Source organism: Rhinatrema bivittatum, chromosome 14 (genome assembly GCF_901001135.1).
Source record: "Rhinatrema bivittatum chromosome 14, aRhiBiv1.1, whole genome shotgun sequence".
Taxonomy (NCBI): Eukaryota; Metazoa; Chordata; class Amphibia; order Gymnophiona; family Rhinatrematidae; genus Rhinatrema; species Rhinatrema bivittatum.
Window position 1 is genome coordinate 73,645,077 of NC_042628.1, and position 18,525 is coordinate 73,663,601.

The following is an 18,525-nucleotide window of genomic DNA, read 5'->3' on the forward strand; positions in this document are numbered from 1 at the left end:
TGGACGCAACATGGCCTATTCAGGCTTTGGCCTGTTCTTGCTTGGGCGCCCCCTATCTGTCTTTGGTTCTATTCGCGCCCGGGTCTCCGGGACTCCACCTCGTCCAGTACAGACTTTCCAGCTTTCCTGTTGCTGCCTCTTGGCTGACCTCTCCACCTTTCTATCAATCACGACATAGGGAGGCCCACCTAAGCCCAGCTGGCCCCGGTACCCAAAGGCTCAACCCGTGGGGAATGAGGGCTGGTATTGGTGAAGCGCCAGCCGGCCTCCGTCCATCAGCCCACTCCACCTGCTGCTACCTGTAGGATCCCTCCTACGGGTTGCATCAATCCCACCTCGGTTCAAGGGTCCACCTCCGGCGCAACATAAAGCATGACGACCTGCATAATTTTGATTATTTAGGGAAACCCCATGGCTAAAAACTACTCATAGGCTTTGCCAAAGGAGCTGCACTAGAAGACTGGCTGAATTTTTTTTTTCAGCCTGCCTGAAAATCTGCTAGCACTGTCACAAAAAGAGCATTTTTAGCCATGTTAAAAAAAGGCACTCCAGGGACAGTTAGAAGCGGATAGAAAACTACATGCATACATTTAATTTTAAAATATTCATGCATATCACTAACATGGACTTCTTGCCTTCTTCTGAAATGAGTCCTTTCTATACCTCTCTACCCACCTCCTGCTTTTGGTGGCTAAGTACAGCAATTTAAAAGTTTCAGGATGTTCTGAGTAGGGTTCATGAAATGTTTTGCACAAAAAGGGCTGGCTAGAAGTCTACCCTCCTTCTCTTTCAGGTTACCTAATTAGGACAAAAGGGATCTGGAACCTACTCAAGCAGTCCAGAAAGCACGGGTTTAAAATAAATTTATTTATTTATTTATTTATTTCAAGATTCTTATATACCGCGGTATGTATAAAGATACATCACCTCGGTTTACAGACAACATTAATTTTAGCAACAGGCTTTACATAAAACAGTTTATACAAAATTAAACAGCATGAATATATTAATAACAGATTTTACAATTAACCGTTTTAAAGAATATCCAAAAAATCAATTATTTCAAAGATTTTTTTCAAATTTTATGAATGTAAACTGGCAGCAAATATACGTATTAAACGAGCAATTCTGCCCAAAAGTAAATAATCACAATTTCTTTTACATGTACAGGTAATTGTACCCCAGAACTGGTTCTGCTTATCAACAAGAAGCACTTTGTCAGATAAGTATTTGAAGTTTTGTTTGCAAACTGTATTTTCTCTTAAATGTTATGAGTCCTTATATCTCAACAAGAATGTTTCTTTCTGGAAACGTTTGTCTTACAGGTGTTCTTGCTCCTCTCTTTGGTAATTGTCCAGGAAAGTGTAATGGGTCTTTGTGATCGCCTCTGCTTGCCTCCTGTTTGTACTTTCTCTCTGCCCTTTAATTATTTCTCTCTTTGCTGATGCTGTGTCTTTTTCTGTCCTTTTGACTCTATTTACATAAGTCTTGTGTACACTTAGCTGTTTTAATTTCCGGCAGCTGGAGTTCAACGTTCATTAAGGGCGCCGGTTCAAAACTCTATCGCAGTTAGGGAGGGCTGCTGCTTGGGAGCAGGGCTTGAATGGCTGGAGTCTTGTCTCTGTGTGGCAAACCCACCCGGTCTGGCCACTAGATGTCACTGTCCCCGTCTTAGACCACACTTTGTAAGGAGTCATCCACACCCCTCAGTCCCTCCCACCTGGAGAATCTGGATTGGATGCCTGAAGACTATGTAGCCCAGCCATTTTAATTTGCTGGGGGGGGGTTCAGTTTGAGGAAGTAGCCAAGAAGTAAAGATGTATTTTTTCCACACTCTGGCGGGGCCAATGTTACAAGATGCCCGAATGAGAGATATACAGACCACACACAGGGCGCCCAACACACGCACTCACACACGCGCACTATGATACGAGATACGAGATATACAGTAATGAAAATAATGCTTTATTTACAGCACGCAAACTTCATTTCCCGTGACTATAATACATCCCAAATCAGCATCATGCCACTCATCAGTTCAGGGAACCCCCAGTGCAACCGAAAAACAGCATCAGGTCGGGGAACCCCAGTGCCACCGAAAAACAGGAGCAAGCAGCAAATCAGCATCCTGCCACTCATCGGGTCGGGGAACCCCAGTGCGACCGAAAAACAGGAGCACACAGCTTCAACGGGAAAGATCCTGCGCCACTCGTCAGTGCACAGGTGAGGCTCCGTTGCTTGCTGGAGGGCCCCCGATCTCTTATACGGTTAAGTAAACAAGTGGGTGTGCGTAGATGAGCCAGCACCTGGGTCTGGGAACCTTTCCCTAGGGCTGCTGGCCAGGCATCCCCCTCCTGTTGCGTCAGGTCCCAGGCACAGACAAGCTACTCTCCCCCACAACCACTTGCGTATGCCCTGCTGATACTGTTCTTCACTTTTCAAAATTCAACACAGTGTTTGTCCTGAGAGCATTTTTTTATCCCATCGTATTACAGCCTCCCAGCTTCACCCAAATGAGTTTATTCTAGAAGTAATACTCCCAGTGCACTCCCTGCCTAAGGGTCCTGCTTATAATTTACAGAGAGAGAGATTTTTAAGCCCGATACACTTTAGAGGCAAAAGGGCTCTCCCCAGGGACCCAAAGAGCTGTGAGCCTACTCTAAACATTAGGTGAGCAAGCACCAGTGTTGGCTCCGTCTGCACGAGACAGTGAAGGCAGACGTAGCCAGTTTAACATTTAAAGTATTTTTGGGTCTCGAGAAGAGGGGGACGTTTTTGGATTCCCCCTTCCCCACTGGGATTTCAGAGCAGAGAACTTGCCTGATCCCACTGACTTTTCCCCAGAAAGATCAGAGAAAAAAAAGATGAAAGAATCATTAAGTTAAGAGCAGGAGATCCCATGCAGATCTTTGTGATCAAAGGAACAGGAGGGGGCTGGGTGTCTGAGAAGAAGATGTCTAAAGGTAGGAGTTTTGCAGTAAAGCTGTGGATACCTCCACTAGGATTCATCCACAGCTGCTGGGAGACTTCGTACATACTCAGAGGTCTCGTAACAGGACCCCTACCTACCTACCCAGTATAATACCTATACCATCAGTCAGGTGTAAAGTCACACTTCTGGATAATGTACTTTTAGTAATCAGTAAACTGTATTTTAACACCCAGACCTGGTCCTGTCTGAGTTATTATAGCCTCTCACATCATTGGAAGCACCACATGACTACACACACACTGGCAACCTGTTAGCCAGAACAGCCCCTGAAGAAATAAATAAGTTATGTGCCATTAGGAGAAACAATCCTCCAAAAAAGGGGTAACAACTGGATCCTCAGGCTTCTGGGTTTTCAAGGCTTGATGGACCCTTGGTCTGACCCAGTATGGCATTTTCTTATGTTCTTTTCTTATCTCAGGCTACTGGCACTGCAGACCTGCTACACTAGGAGTTTCACACAATAACAGGAGAGAAATCTGACTGCTCTATCTCATAAATCTTCTGCAAGCAAGCTAGAGTGTATCCCTGAGTGTAGCGGGCTGGTCATCTTATTGTACTTATTGCTAACTAGATTTGGAAAAGCAAAAGGAAATTGATTAGCCCCAACTAATAACACCAGGCAGACTTGTATGTAGGTATAAATGTTTCACACACACACACACCATATGCTGTCTCAGTCGCTCAGAAACTCTTTAGCGACAGGTAATGTATAAGGGCGACTGCTGTTAAATTCCCTTCCTCTGTTCTGAGCTGAATTAGTCGCTTCGGGCTCGAGCTCTTTAATCCAAAAATGCTGCATGTAATGAGTGGTGAAAGACTAATGTGCAAAGACTGTGATAGTGTCTGGTGATCTGAAGGTGGTGGAACAATATGACAGGCGCTAGCTAAAGCTAGAAGAATGCTGGACTGTATAGGAGAGGAATGACCAGTAAGAAAAAGGAGGTGATAATCCCCTTGTACAGGTCCTTGGTGAGGCCTCACCTGGAGTACTGCATTCAGTACTAGTGCCCGAATCTCAAAAAGGATAGAGGCAGGATGGAGGCAGGCCAAAGAGGTCAGCATGGGAAGACTTATGTGGAAAGGCTGAAGGATCTGAATTTGTAAACCCTGGAAGAGAGCAGGTGCAGGGAAAATATGATGCAGACCTTAGGATACCTGAAAGGTTTTAATGATGCACGACCGTCAAACCTTTCTGTTGGAAAGAAAGCAATATAACTAGGGGTCATGAAATGAAATTCCAGGGAGGTCAACTCAGAACCAACGTCAGGAAGTATTTCTTCACGGAGAGGGTGGTGAATGCCTGAAATGCCCTTCTGGAGGAGGTGGTGAAGACGAAAACAGTGAAAGAATTCAAAGGGGCATGGGATAAACACTGTGGATGGAAATAAAGCAAAGAGTACATGGGGGTAACTTGCCGGTGTGGCAGTTACAACCTTTAACAAATATAATACCCCTCTCAATGTATGTTTACTTAGTGTCAAAGGAGAGAGCTGCACTAGAAGAGAAACCCCCACGGTATAACGGGACAGAGTGGGGGGTTGTGGGCTACCATAGCAACTCTGGGGTAGATAATCCTAGTGCTCCAGTACTCTTTTCTCTGGGTCCCTGTGATCTGCACCCCAGACCTGGGAATGGGGTACAGCAAAGAAAAGCGCCACTCCACTGTAAACACTTCATGCTTTTACTATCAACTTGGAATAACCCAACAGATACAGTACTGGTAAGGCAGGAATAGAGGTAAAACTTATTCTAACAGAGGAGCAAAATGTTAGGTATAATTTAACCAGTAATGGGGGATACTTGGGAGATGCTAGGTTAGCAATGGCAATATACAATATAGATCTTTAAGAACAATAAAGGAAATGCCTGCTTGGGCTATACCTTGTGACAGATTTTGATTTATACCCCAAAACCCTTAGAGCAACTTTACATACTTGCCCACAACGGTATTATATTGTTCCCGGTCACCGTTTTCAGTGCAGTAAGTGTGCACACCAGAAAAGAATATACATACATATATAGAGAGAGAGAGATTTAGATATGAAAGTTTGGGCCTGTGTAGTTTGGTGCAAGATGTGCTGCTGTATTTTGGTATAGGTTGAATTCCCTCATGGAATAAACTTCAGTTCCCTAAATTCTCAGCTTGCTTAGATAGGCTGGGAGCCCACCAGCCCTGTAGTGGGTCCTTGTCCACCTGAATTGGTTATTCTCAGTCCGGGACAATCAGCAGTGTCTCTCTGGAAACCTAGCTGATGAGCCAGGCTAACAGTTACTGTGGCTTTGTGGGTATTACAATGCAGGCTCACAGACAGAGAGACCCACTATGGGTAGTACTGCTCCTGAGAAAGTTAATATTTTATGGGCACTTATCTGGCTCTGTCCTTTGCAGGATGACTCAGACACACAGCTCCTGCATCCAGAGACCTTGGCAACTGGGTGCTAGAAGGAGGAGGATGGGGGCGGGGGAATCCTCCCAGTAGCCTGAAACTGCTGACAGGGCTATGCAAATGCTGTTCCTTCTCTGATTCTTCCTCTCCAGCTCTGTTTGCCTGGTTTTCTTTTTTCCTTAGCTCTCCAGTTCTCTGTAAACCAGCAAGCTTCTCTGTCTTCAGACTGCACTCACTCTCTCTCTCTCTCTGGATTCTTTCCCTGGGAAACTGTCCTTCCTTGCTTCTGTTTTACTGGGTACCAGCCGGTTATTCTATGAAGCTCCTGGGGTCAGGGACCTGCCACACATAGAAGCCTTGATACTGTTGATGCAACTCCATCATTGCTTTCTGTTTCAAAACAGTGGAAAAGGGGGAATTAGATTCCGTCAGCAACCGACAAGGGCCCCCGACTTATATGGTTTGTGGAACAAATAAGCATGGGGGTAACTTGCTGATGCGGCAGATACTAGATAAGCTTGCTAGGCAGACTGGATGGATCGTTTGATCATTTTCTGCTGTCATTTCTGTTTCTATGTAAGAGCCATTACCCCCTTGTAAATTGGCCCACTTGCACTCTCCTCAACTAGGGAGTAAACAGTGTTTCTCAGAGGATGTTTTATTTCTTTTCTTTTTATGTCCCCTTGCTTTATATCTGCTCACTTGTAAAAACAAAAAAACCACACTGCCTCTAGGTAACAGCTTTAGCGTTCATGCAGGTCGATTTTAAAAGCATTGCTTGCCCAAAAAATGCCCACATATGTATTTATGTGAGTCGCGTACGAGATTTTAAAAAGCTGCAAATTGAAGCAGGTATGTACCTGGCGTGTATGAGCAATAAGGGGGCGGGGCATGGGCATTCTGGGGCGGGGTCAAAACTTATTCGCATGCCTCTTGTATTTTAAAACCAAAAACCGCAGCAAGCGTACTCTCCATAGCCGCATAATTGTACTGCTGCTCCTAATGAGGGGCAAGTCTGTAGATATCGAGTTTAGGGTTTATAGAAGAGGGAGGGGGTCTGGGCCAAGTGGGCAGTGTGCAGGATGAAAACCCAGAAGGGTCTGAAAGACCTTAGTATTCACTGGGTACTTACAAACCTGGGTATGTGCCTGTGCGAGCATGTTTTATTTATTTATTTATTTAGTGCTTTTCTATACCGGCATTCAAGATAAAATCTCATCATGCCGGTTTACATTTTAACAGGGGGGTGAAAAAATAAACAAGAGAATATATTAACAAATTGTAGCTAGTGAAAAGAAAAAACTCTGCAGTTACAATACAACAGGGGAGATTCGAAACTGGGAGGAGGAAAGTCAAAAGGAAAATTAACATAGAGAGCAATTATTTACAAAGTTCTAGGAATGTCTGATTGTGGATGTCATTGACTTGCGGTTTAGTTGGTGTCTGGAAAGGCTTGTTTAAGCAACCATGTTTTGAGCCTTTTTCTGAAAGTTAGGAGGCATGTTGGAAACAGGATGCTGGGCTTGATGGACCCTTGGTCTGACCCAGTATGGCCTGTTCTTATGTTCTTATGGTTCTTGACGCAGATCTGGTGGGATGGAGCTCCATAGAGCAGGCCCTGCTGTGGAGAAAGCCCAGTCTCTAAATGTTATATATGATGAGAAGTTTTGGCTTTGGGTACATGTAATGAATCTCTGTAAGCTTCTCTAATGGGTCTGGAGGAGATATGGTTTTAAAATCCACAGCCACATACGCATGCTATAGCTGTGCTTGAGTAACCTCTAAAGCTTAGGTGCGTATTCACGCAGGGTTGGTGCATTTTGCAACATACATGCGCGAGTGCATACACTATTAAAAATGGCAGTGTTATCTTCGCCACATGCTGACACGTGTGTGTATGGGCGCATGCGCCCTCATTTTAAAATCACCATCAAGGTCTTTAGCATGGATTATTCGAGTGGGCCACTTATTTTCAGTCTCTGCCCCAAGGCACATTCCTTGTTAATACCTCCCCTCTCCAAAGGGTTTATGAGTACACGCTTTTAATAGTTTTTGCGCTGGGAATGGGTTTTTCCATAATATTCAAGTGAAAAAAAAAATGCTCTTAAGAAACCCTTAAAACACTCCTTCTGTCAGGGGAAATGGGACTGAAAATAATTTTCCCTTGGTGAATCTGAATTCTCTCTCAGAACAAGAGTTCTCTTATTCTCTTATAAGTTTGCTTCTGTGTTAATTTCTCTCTCTCAACAGCTTCCTTTTCTGACTTTCTGAATGTTTTGCCCTTGTCTTTAGCATAGATTTCTGCTATCTGGCTTTGTCTCTCTATCCCTTACCTTTTTTTCAGGAAACGTTTTGACAATTACTACAGGAAACCCCCATTCACTCTGTTTGGGCTATTACAAGTCTCCCTTTTTGGTGTTTTAACTTTTCAGAGGCTTTTGGCAGGCCCTGTGACAGGAGAGGCTCACAGCATTACCTCCTTTCTCAGAGCCTTCTGCAGTTCTCTTCCAGTTCTGCACCGACGCTGGGTGTTAGCTGTACAGTGAGATCCCTGCTTTTGCTTACATCACGGCAGGAAATAGTTCCTATGGTAGCTTCAACACAGTATTAGATCCTGACCAAACGTTCCCAAACTTGTTGTGTAACGAAGAGGATTAGAAATGATAATTTTTGAAACACTGATAGTTGAGAACAACATTTTCCATGGCTCGGCAGGAGCCAAAGCACTGTACATATGATAGTGCTGTTACGCCAGCCCTTTCACAGGTTTGAGCAGCATGAGACCTGCTGGTTGCCTAGGCAACGGCTTGGCCTGGTGTTTTCAGTCAGCTTAGAAAGTTCAGGAGCCCAAACTGTTAAGCACAAACCCCCCCCCCCCCTCACAATTGTGACTGTGAGGGAAATATTCTTTGAGGGGAAAGAAATCTTATGTAGTCCCTCAGTTAGACAGAACAGGGTAAAGTGCTTAGTTTTTGTTTTCTTCAATAAAAGGTGAATTTTAAAAGTCCAATGCACACTGAAATTAGGGGATGCACGAATATGCTGGGCCGGGATGCCCTGGACAGATTTAAAAGCCCCCCCCCCCCCCCCCCCCCCCGGATACGTATGTACTTGCCACTGCATACACAAATGAAAAGTTCATAAAAAGAAGTGCGCCAGGGTGTGGTCTGGATGGGGCATGGGTGGCTCTGAATTTAAATTTAAAATTTGCACATAAATGCTTACACGCCTAGGAACCCCTGCCATGTAACTTTACTTCTGCTAGGGATGACATGTAACTTATAAAACAAAAAAAAAAATCTACTCAGATCAGCGGGGTTTTAAGAGTCAGGTCTAATGGGAAAGGAAGAGTATTAAATTAGTGGGGTTTGGAAGGCCTATCCCTTACCTCACCGAACTGGGAACGAACTGGGAAAACTGGCAATGGAATCAGCATGCGTGTCTTTTAAAATCCCCCATACATACACAGTAGAAGTGGCATATGCACACATGTGTACACGTTCTGGCTATTTTATAACATGCGCGCATATACATGCATGTGTTATAAAATGGCTGCATCCCTGAGCCAGGCTGACGAATGTGCGCACATGTGCGCCTGCGCGGCAGTTTAAACATTACCCATCCCTGATATCCAACAGTTCACCTAGCTGGCAAAGACACCACATGATAGAAAGATTTCTAGCACGACTTCGGAAGAGGGGACGCAATAGAATAATTCAGGGTTACATGTTTTCTGTTAATTAAAGCTAGTTAGGCCAGCAGTGAGAGACCAGTGAGAGGATAACTCCAGACAGTGCACTCAAGGAAACCTGAGCTCGGAGAAGATTCTTCAGTGTACAACGAAATATTGCCAGCAATTTGGGACAGCTAAGTGAAAAGCAGCTATCACCAACACTATAGGACTAATTAGACAGAAAAAGAAATCCAGAGAAAGAGGCTGAGACACTCTTACAAAAGAGAGAGAAAAGAAAATGAAGAAGATAAAGCGATAATCTTCCACACTTTTATAAGGAGAACAGCTCTGGATACCATCAAACCGCTCCCACAGCTGGGGTGCCACCGTCTCCTCAACCCTGCCAAGCATAGCCCCACATGCCGCCATGCTGCTCCTGTCCCGGGATCTCTTTACGCATATGCACACATTATATGGGCCCCACAATGGAAAATGCTGAGCGGTGCCCTCCAATGACCTCAGGCTGACCGGCCTATTTAAGAAAGGGACTCACAGCATTAACTTGCCTCAGCAATGGGTCTCCTGCCTTGCAACACGTGTTACCTAGCGTTCCTGGTTCCTGAATTCCTGATTCTCGTCCAGCCTTGCTTTCTCCAGCCTTCCTTGTCCAGCCTTGCCTTGCCCTATCCGTCTTGTCCAGTGACTTCAGTGTGTCTTGACCCACTTGGACCTGACCATGATTGCCTGCCGCCTAGACCTGACCACTCTTGCTAGCTGCCTGCCCTGATCTTGGCCTGTCTCTGACTCCATTAATCTGCTGCCTGCTGATGCCCCTGGTATACCTTTGGACGAGTTATCTTCACTGCCCTGGGGACCTGCCTAAGTCCTGCCGGCTGCCAGACCCCCAGGGCTCAAATTGCAGAAGAGGTGGCTGGTAAAGGTGAAGCTCCAGACTGTCCCGCTACAGGGCTCATTCGCCAACTGCTGGCGTAGGAATCAGGAGTTCACCCTCGAGGCTGCATCAACTACGAGGCAGCACAAAGAGCTCATACACTGTTCATAGTCTGTTGAGGCCATGAGCTCGGTGGACTAACCTCGGGCCTCAGCTATCGCCAGCTTAGCACACCAGCTCCAACAGCAGCAGGATCAGCTTAATACTACGGCCGGATGTAAATATTTTTGTGCACATCTCAGGTTCAGCCCCCCAAAATGCCCATTCCCTGCCCAGACTATGTCCATGCCCCGCCCCTTTATGAAAACTTCCAAGATGTGTGCGCACCGGGAGATATGCGCGTATCTTGGCAGCTTTTAAAATCCACTCGGCACGCCCAAGCCTGACGTATTTGCACCTCCCCTAATTAATGCTTTTAAAATTCACCTTTAAGAATTTTGAATGAGATTCAATGTGATGGTTCTGATTTAATTTTGGTCACTTTAGACATTGAATCGTTATATACTAACATCTCACAGGAAGAAGCTATAGAGATTATTATAAAAACACTTCATAGGAGTCAAGACAATCTAAGAATCCCCAGTGAATTTAAATGTACATTGGCCGAAATAGCCCTCACAAAGAATTATTTTCAATTTCAGGGCACTTTCTATCAATAGATAGGGACGGTAACTTTCAAACTGGCGAGTGGGCGCACATGTGCACGTGTTTATTGGCCCCTGCCTAGGGACGTGGCTATTTTATAGCATGCGCATATATTTATTTTATTTATTTAATATATATTTCTATACCGGACTTCACGAATGGAATTCGCATCAGGCCGGTTTACATGGAACTTAGGGGATTAACAAGAGTAACCAAACAAGAAGGCTGAAACAAGCAAAGTTACATAAAACAAGGGCATTGAACTTGGGGGCTAAAGGAGCCATGAAGAAAGGTAGAACGGAATTGGCAACATATAAATAATAATATAAGACGGGTTATGAGATTAGTAATTATCTCACTCCTTGGGCTGAGTCCGAAGTGGCATTTTGACTAGGGGAAGGCTTGGAGGAAAAGCCACGTCTTCAGTTTTCTTCGAAAGGTATGAAGGCAAGGTTCCAGTCTTAGGACAGGGCCTGCTGTGGAGAAGGAATGTTCTTTGGTGGTTTTTAGACGGGGGTTCCTTTATAAGCTTCTCTGATGTGACATGTGATATATATATGTGACAAATGTTAAGTGGCACGCACATGTGCACGCAAATGCTACTCCTGCCAGGTAAGTCAGGGGATATTAAAAGGAGTGCCTGCTGATGCCATTTCTAGTTTTACCAGTTCATCCCCAGTTTGACCAGTTAAAAGATAGGTCTTCCAAACCCCCCTGGTTTAATAGCCTTCACTTCCTTCAGTTATCCCCAACACTTAAAACCCCACTGATCTGCCTATTTATCCTCATTTTATAACTTACACGGCATCCATAGCAGAAGTAAAGTTAAGTGGCAGGGGGCATTGGCGCGTGCCAGATCGCATAAGTATTTACGTGCACATCTCAGCTTCCCGAAATGCCCATTCCCTGCCCAGACAATGCCCCGCCCCTTTTTGAAAACTTCCAAGATGTGCGCGCTGTGGCATTTACACATGTATCTAGGCCAGCAGTTGTCAACCGGTGTGTCGCGACATGCCAGTGTGTCGCCAAGCACACTCAGGTGTGTCACCACACTTCTCAGTCCCCCCATTGGTCCAGCTGCTCCCTTTTACTCCAGCCAAATGCAAATTCTTCTTCTGCCTGGATTTGAAATGCTGATGGCCTGGGCAGAACATGGCAGGATAGTTGGAGTCAGCGGCACTAGCAGCATGCTCTCTTATTCCCACTCCTATGGCCCAGAAGAGGAAGTGGTGTGCAGTTGCTGCACATGTGGGAAGAAGAGACCATGGTCATTTACAAGTGTGGGAAGCTTGTCAGCCCCCACAACCAATGGGACACCTTGTGCTTGTTCCTGCGTTCCTGTGCTTGTTCCTGCGTTCCCGTGCTTGTTCCAGTATTCCTGAGTTCCTTCATTGTTCCGGTAGTCTTCCTGAGTTCCAGCGCCTGTTCCTGTTTTCCATCGTCCTGAGTTGTTCTGCGTTCCGCCTCCCAGGTTGTACCCTTCTCGGACTGATACCTGGAACTGACCTCTGCTTGCCTTTGACCATGCTCGGACTGATACCTAGAACTGACCTCTGCTTGCCTTTGACCACGTTTGGACTGATACCGGGAACTGACTCTTGCTTTGGCTGACCATCCTCGGACGGATACCCTGGCTTGACCCTTGCGCTCCATTCAGACACTCTCTTCGTTTCTCCTGTGATCACCAGGCCCACCTGTCTGTGGCCTTCCTCGAGCTAGACGACTAGGCACTGCCTACCCTGCCCGGAGGACCTTCAGTTCCTGCCTTGTACCCGTGGTCTCCAGTACTCTCTGTTACGGTCTAGCTCATCTGTTCACCGTCAGCCACGCACCTCTACTCCTTGTGGACACACCTCTCCACGAGACCCCCAGAGGCCCAGGCAGCCCAAGGGATCAACCCGCAGAGCCCCCGGGCCATTATTGGTGAAGCTCCAGCTTGCCTCTGTCTCCTTGTGTGCTCCGCCTCCTGGTGGCAGGCGCCCTCTAGGATCCCTAGGGGGCCGTACTAACCCTGTGCCAGGCCAAGGGTCCACTCCAGCGCAACAACTGTAGGCGGTTGAAAGAGTATTTACCTGTAAGCCAATTTTTAAGATTTAGAAGATTATGTACAATTAAGGAAGTAGACCTGAAAGATTTTTAACTAGAGGATGCCCAGAAAACTACATAACACAATGTTATTGGAGGGGCTTACTATCAGACAAGGTTACATTGCTGAAAGGGTCAGATTTATTTATTTATTTTAAATCTTTTCTATACCGCCGTTTGGTGGGGACCGTCACAACGGTTTACATTATAGAAACATAGAAACATAGAAACATAGAAATGACGGCAGAAGGAGACCAAATGGCCCATCTAGTCTGCCCCGCAAATTTTCTCTCTCATACTTATCTGTTTCTCTTAGCTCTTGGTTCTATTTCCCTTCCACCCCCACCTTTAATGTAGAGAGCAGTGATGGAGCTGCATCCAAGTGAAATATCTAGCTTGATTAGTTAGGGGTAGAAGCCGCCGCAATAAGCAATCTGCACCCATGTTTATTTGTTTTACCCAGACTGTTATACAGCCCTTATTGGTTGATTTTCTTCTCCCATGCCGTTGAAGCAGAGAGCTATGCTGGATATGCATCGAAAGTGAAGTATCAGGCACATTTGGTTTGGGGTAGTAACCGCCGTAACAAGCCAGCTACTCCCTGCTTTGCGAGTGCGAACCCTCTTTTCTGGATGTGTGAAGTATCAGTTTTTCTTCTCCCCTGCCGTTGAATCAGAGAACTATGCTGTATATGCATTGAAAGTGAAGTATCAGGCTTATTTGATTTGGGGTAGTAACCGCCGTAACAAGCCAGCTACTCCCCTCTTTGTGAGTGTGAATCCTTTTTTCCACATTTCCTCTTGCTGTTGAAGCTTAGAGCGATTTTGGAGTCACAGTAAGCCTGTGTATGTTTATTTAATAAGGGTATTGACTCCAGGCAGTAGCCGTCATTCTGGCGAGTCACCCACTCTTCATTGGCAGCCTCTTGACTTTATGGATCCACAGTGTTTATCCCACGCCCCTTTGAAGTCCTTCACAGTTCTGGTCTTCACCACATCCTCCGGAAGGGCATTCCAGGCATCCACCACCCTCTCCGTGAAGAAATACTTCCTGACATTGGTTCTGAATCTTCCTCCCTGGAGCTTCAAATCGTGACCCCTGGTTCTGCTGATTTTTTTCCTTCGGAAAAGGTTTGTCGTTGTCTTTTGATCATTAACACCTTTCAAGTATCTGAAAGTCTGTATCATATCACCTCTGCTCCTCCTTTCCTCCAGGGTGTACATATTTAGATTCTTCAATCTCTCCTCATACGTCATCCGATGAAGATCCTCCACCTTCCTGGTCGCCCTTCTCTGTACCGCCTCCATCTTGTCTTTGTCTTTTTGAAGGTACGGTCTCCAGAACTGAACACAGTACTCCAGGTGAGGCCTCACCAAGGACCTGTACAAGGGAATAATCACTTCCCTTTTCTTACTCGATATTCCTCTCTCTATGCAGCCCAGCATTCTTCTGGCTTTAGCTATCGCCTTGTCGCATTGTTTCGCCGACTTCAGATCATTAGACACCATCACCCCAAGGTCCCTCTCCTGCTAAGTGCACATCAGCCTTTCCCCCCCCATCGAATACAGTTCATTCGGATTTCCACTCCCCATATGCATGACTTTGCACTTCTTGGCATTGAATCTCAGCTGCCATATCTTTGACCACTCTTCCAGTTTCCTTAGATCCCGTCTCATTCTCTCCACTCCTTCCGGCGTGTCCACTCTGTTGCAGATCTTAGTGTCATCCGCAAAAAGACAAACCTTACCTTCTATCCCGTCCGCAATGTCGCTCACAAAGATATTGAACAGGACCGGTCCCAAAACCGATCCTTGTGGTACACCGCTTAAAACCGCTCTCTCTTCAGAGAGAGTTCCATTTACCATCACACATTGTCTTCTGTCCGTCAACCAATTTGCAATCCAGGTCACCACCTCGGCACTCACTCCCAAGCTTCTCGTTTTATTCACCAGTCTCCTGTGCGGAACCGTATCAAAAGCTTTGCTGAAATCCAAGTAGATGACATCGAGCGCTCTTCCTTGATCCAATTCCTTGGTTACCCAGTCAAAAAAGTCAATCAGATTTGTCTGACAGGATCTTCCCTGGTGAATCCATGTTGCCTCTGGTCCATTAATTCTCCTGACTGTAGATAGTTCACTATTCTCTCTTTCAACAGTGACTCCATTACTTTTCCCACCACCGAAGTGAGGCTGACCGGTCTGTAGTTGCCAGCCTCCTCCCTGTTCCCACTCTTGTGAAGCGGGACCACCACCGCTCTTCTCCAATCTCTTGGTACCACTCCTGTTTCTAGGGATCTATTGAACAGGTCACACAGCGGACCCGCCAGAACATCTCTGAGCTCCCTCAGTATCCTTGGATGAATCCCATCAGGCCCCATGGCTTTGTCCACTTTCAGGTTCTTTAGCTGTTCCCATACATTCTCTTCTGTAAAAGGATTTTCATCTATTCCTCTTCCCTCCAGTTTCTTGTTGTGTAAAGATGGTCCTTCTCCAGGGTCTTCTTTAGTGAACACAGAGCTGAAGTATTCGTTTAATATTTCTGCCATTTCTTCATCTCTCTCCATACATTGATCATTACCACCTTTCAATTTCACTATACCACTTTGGACCTTTCTCTTTTCGCTGATGTATCTGAAAATGTTTTGTCACCATTTTTTATCTCCTTGGCAATCCTCTCTTCCGCTTGACTTTTTGCCAACTTGATTAATTTCTTTGTCTCCCTCAGTTGATACAAATATTCTTCTTTGTGTTCCTTCCTTTGGGAACTTTTATATTTCTTGTATGCTGTTCTTTTAGCTTTAATTTTGTCAGCCACCTCCTTTGAGAACCAGATAGGTTTCAATTTTCTTTTGCTTTTCTTTACATTTCTAACATATAGAGCAGTTGCCTTGGTGATTGCTCCTTTTAGATTGGTCCACTGCTGATCCACATCTCTTTCATTCTCCCATCCTTTTAGTTCTTCCTCCAGGTACTTCCCCATTTCCTCAAAGTCTGTGTTTTTGAACTGTAAAACTCGGGTCTTTGTGGTTCTTTTCCCTATTCTTTTAGTGATATTAAACCATATCGTTTGATGATCACTGGTGCTGAGGTGGGTGCCCACCTGGACATCGGAGACATTATCTGCATTAGTGAGCACTAAGTCTAGAATAGCTCCTTCTCTCGTGGGTTCCAACACCATTTGTTTGAACAAAAATACTTGCATGGCATCCACTATCGCTCTGCTATTTTTAGATTCTGCAGATGGGATTTTCCAGTCTACATCTGGCATATTAAAGTCACCCACGATCACCACATAAAAGTAATAATGCTGCAATTTGTCCAATTACAAAAGTGCCATAAGGTTTGGTAACATAGTTAGTGATCAATATTAAATGTTAAATGTAGTGAATCTTGTCCAGGTCTCTCTATCTCGGTTTTGATTACAGAATTAACTTTAAAATTGTGACTGTCTTTTAAAAACTTACACATTTAGTGAATACAGCAGTGTGAGTGGGTGTTTTATTGTTCGTGCTTTGCTCGTCCCTGGTTTCTATTCACCCTTCTCTTTCTGAAAAGCTTGTTTAAAGAGCCAGGTTTTTAAACCTTTTCTAAAGGTTTTGCTGTGTCTTTGTAATCTTAAATCTAGGGGCATGGAGTTCCATAGTATGGGTCCTGCCAGTGATAGTGCTCTCTCTCGTACTTGTGTTAGTCTTGCAGTTTTGACTGATGGAATAGTTAGGAGTGCTTTGTTTGCTGACCTTAGGTTTCTGTTAGGGACGTGTACACGGAGGGCTGTATTTAACCAGTCTGCATGTTCGTTATGTATTAACTTATGTATGGTGCACAGTGTTTTGTATTGTATTCTTTGTTCAATGGGAAGCCAGTGTAATTCAGCCAGTGTTTCAGTGATGTGATCTCTTTTACTTTTGCCAGTTAAAATTCTTGCAGCTGAGTTTTGCAAAACCAAATTAAGTCAAGATTGCCTGTCATATGAGAGAGAGAGAGAGAGAGAGAGAGACTAGCTATAAAGTTCTTATAGTAGTTAGGTCCACCTAGTTACTCGAGGTGAGGTTTAAGTAGTAGTGTAGGGGTTAGGGGCCACTTTAACATTCAAAGTAAGACATACAAACAGAACAGTACACGCTTGTGAAGATTTGACGTCCTTCGGAGTGAGGAAACTCACCCAAAGGTGAGATTTGTGCAATGTTCTCTCCACCTAGCTTGATGTTACCCAGGTAGAGAGTCCAGTAACATCAAGCTAGGTTGAGAGAACATTGCACAAATCTCATCTTTGAATGAGTTTCCTCACTCCGAAGGTCATCAAATCTTCACAAGAGACCACTGTTCTGTTCGTACGTCTCATTTTGAATGTCCAAGTGGCCCCTAACCCCCTACACTAATACCTAACCTTACCTCGAGTAACTAGGTGGGCCTCCCATAGGGATATAAATACCTATCTAGGGAGAGGACATTACAGCTAGGTTTTCTCTCTCTCTCACCCCCCCCCCCAAATGGTGCTTAGCACATTTTGATAAATGAGGGGGTTTGTTTGTAGTTTTGGCGCACACAAGTTCTCTGTGTACAGAGAACTTGTGTGCGCCAATCAGGTATTTAATACACTTTCTTTTTGTTAGTGGTTCTCCACAGTTTTTTCTTTATATTTTTTATATATTATGAAGGTTTTTGTGTTCCCTTGACCGAGTGCCCCGACTTCCATGGTCTGGGATACTGTTATGCGGACATAAGAGAAAAGACACCGGACTGCTTCTGTGGACAAGTCTGAAAGGAAACGAAGAAAGCGTGCATGGAGGTAACTTGCCAGTGTGGCAGCTACTACCCTTAACCAATAAGCCTTGATGCTTTTGATGCAACTTCAACATTGCTCTCTGCTTCAACAATAGGGGGAAAGGAGAATTCGATTCAGACAGCAACCAATGAGGACCCCAAATTTTACAGTGTGGGAACTGATAAGCATGGGGGAAACCAGCACAGAGCAGCAGTTACTGCCCTTAACAGAAGGCATGGGATTTCTACCTTTAACTAATGTCTTGATTTTGATACAAACGCAACATCGCTCTCTTCTTCAAAGGAGGCGGGTGGTGGCTGAAAGGAAAGAGAAATTTCGATTCAGAGATAACCAACACAAGCCAATACTTTTTTACAGTCTGGGGTACTGATGCTCAGACGTTAATGAAAAGGCACAAGACTACTTCTACGGCCAAGTCCATAGCAAAGTCCATGTAGCAGTCAGGCAAAACTGACTGCTACATGGGAGTAACCTGCACAGTGTGGCAGATACTACCATGGGAAGCTTGCTGGGCAGACTGGATGGACCATCGGTCCATCATGTCTATGTTTCTATATTTTTTAATTGCCATGGCAATTTCCCAAATCAACGTAGTTTCTCTGTCTTTCCTTGGATTCTTCTCCTCAAACATCAGCCACCTTTTATGCAAATAGATATACAGTGCCTTAACATTGTACAAATATCGCTTCAGCTGCTAGCTGCATAACCTTCGTACTTTGTTATAAACATCCAGCCACACCGGCACATGCTGAGAAATGGAAGGCACTCCTGTCTTTACTGAGGACACATGACAAAGAGCCTTTGCAAAATCAAAATGTAATGTAGTACACAGTAGCTATTGTATAGATTTGAAAAGAAGGTTAAGTCCCTTTATTCGGGGTTCCATATTATCCTTAGATCTAGGAGCTCTAATTCATTAATGTAACCCCCTCACCATTGGATAGACTGGTTTAGGGGCCACACAGTTCCCAGAGCTGCTCAGTAACTTCCCAGACATTTTCATCTC

The 18,525-nt window shown here is 45.0% G+C and overlaps 1 protein-coding gene across 2 annotated transcripts in view; it reads left to right on the forward strand.

The window, feature by feature from the left end:
* Window positions 1–18,525, forward strand: part of LOC115075979 (transmembrane protein 91-like) — a 67,188-nt gene that overhangs the window by 15,749 nt on the left and 32,914 nt on the right. For both annotated transcript variants that reach the window (XR_003852662.1, XM_029576991.1), the window contains exons 2-3: window positions 1,976–2,223; window positions 17,392–17,522. Coding sequence is in view for 1 of the 2 variants with exons in the window: in XM_029576991.1 (XP_029432851.1) it covers window positions 1,976–2,223; window positions 17,392–17,522 (379 nt within the window). In the remaining variant the exon portion in view is untranslated. The remainder of the gene's footprint in view (window positions 1–1,975; window positions 2,224–17,391; window positions 17,523–18,525) is intronic.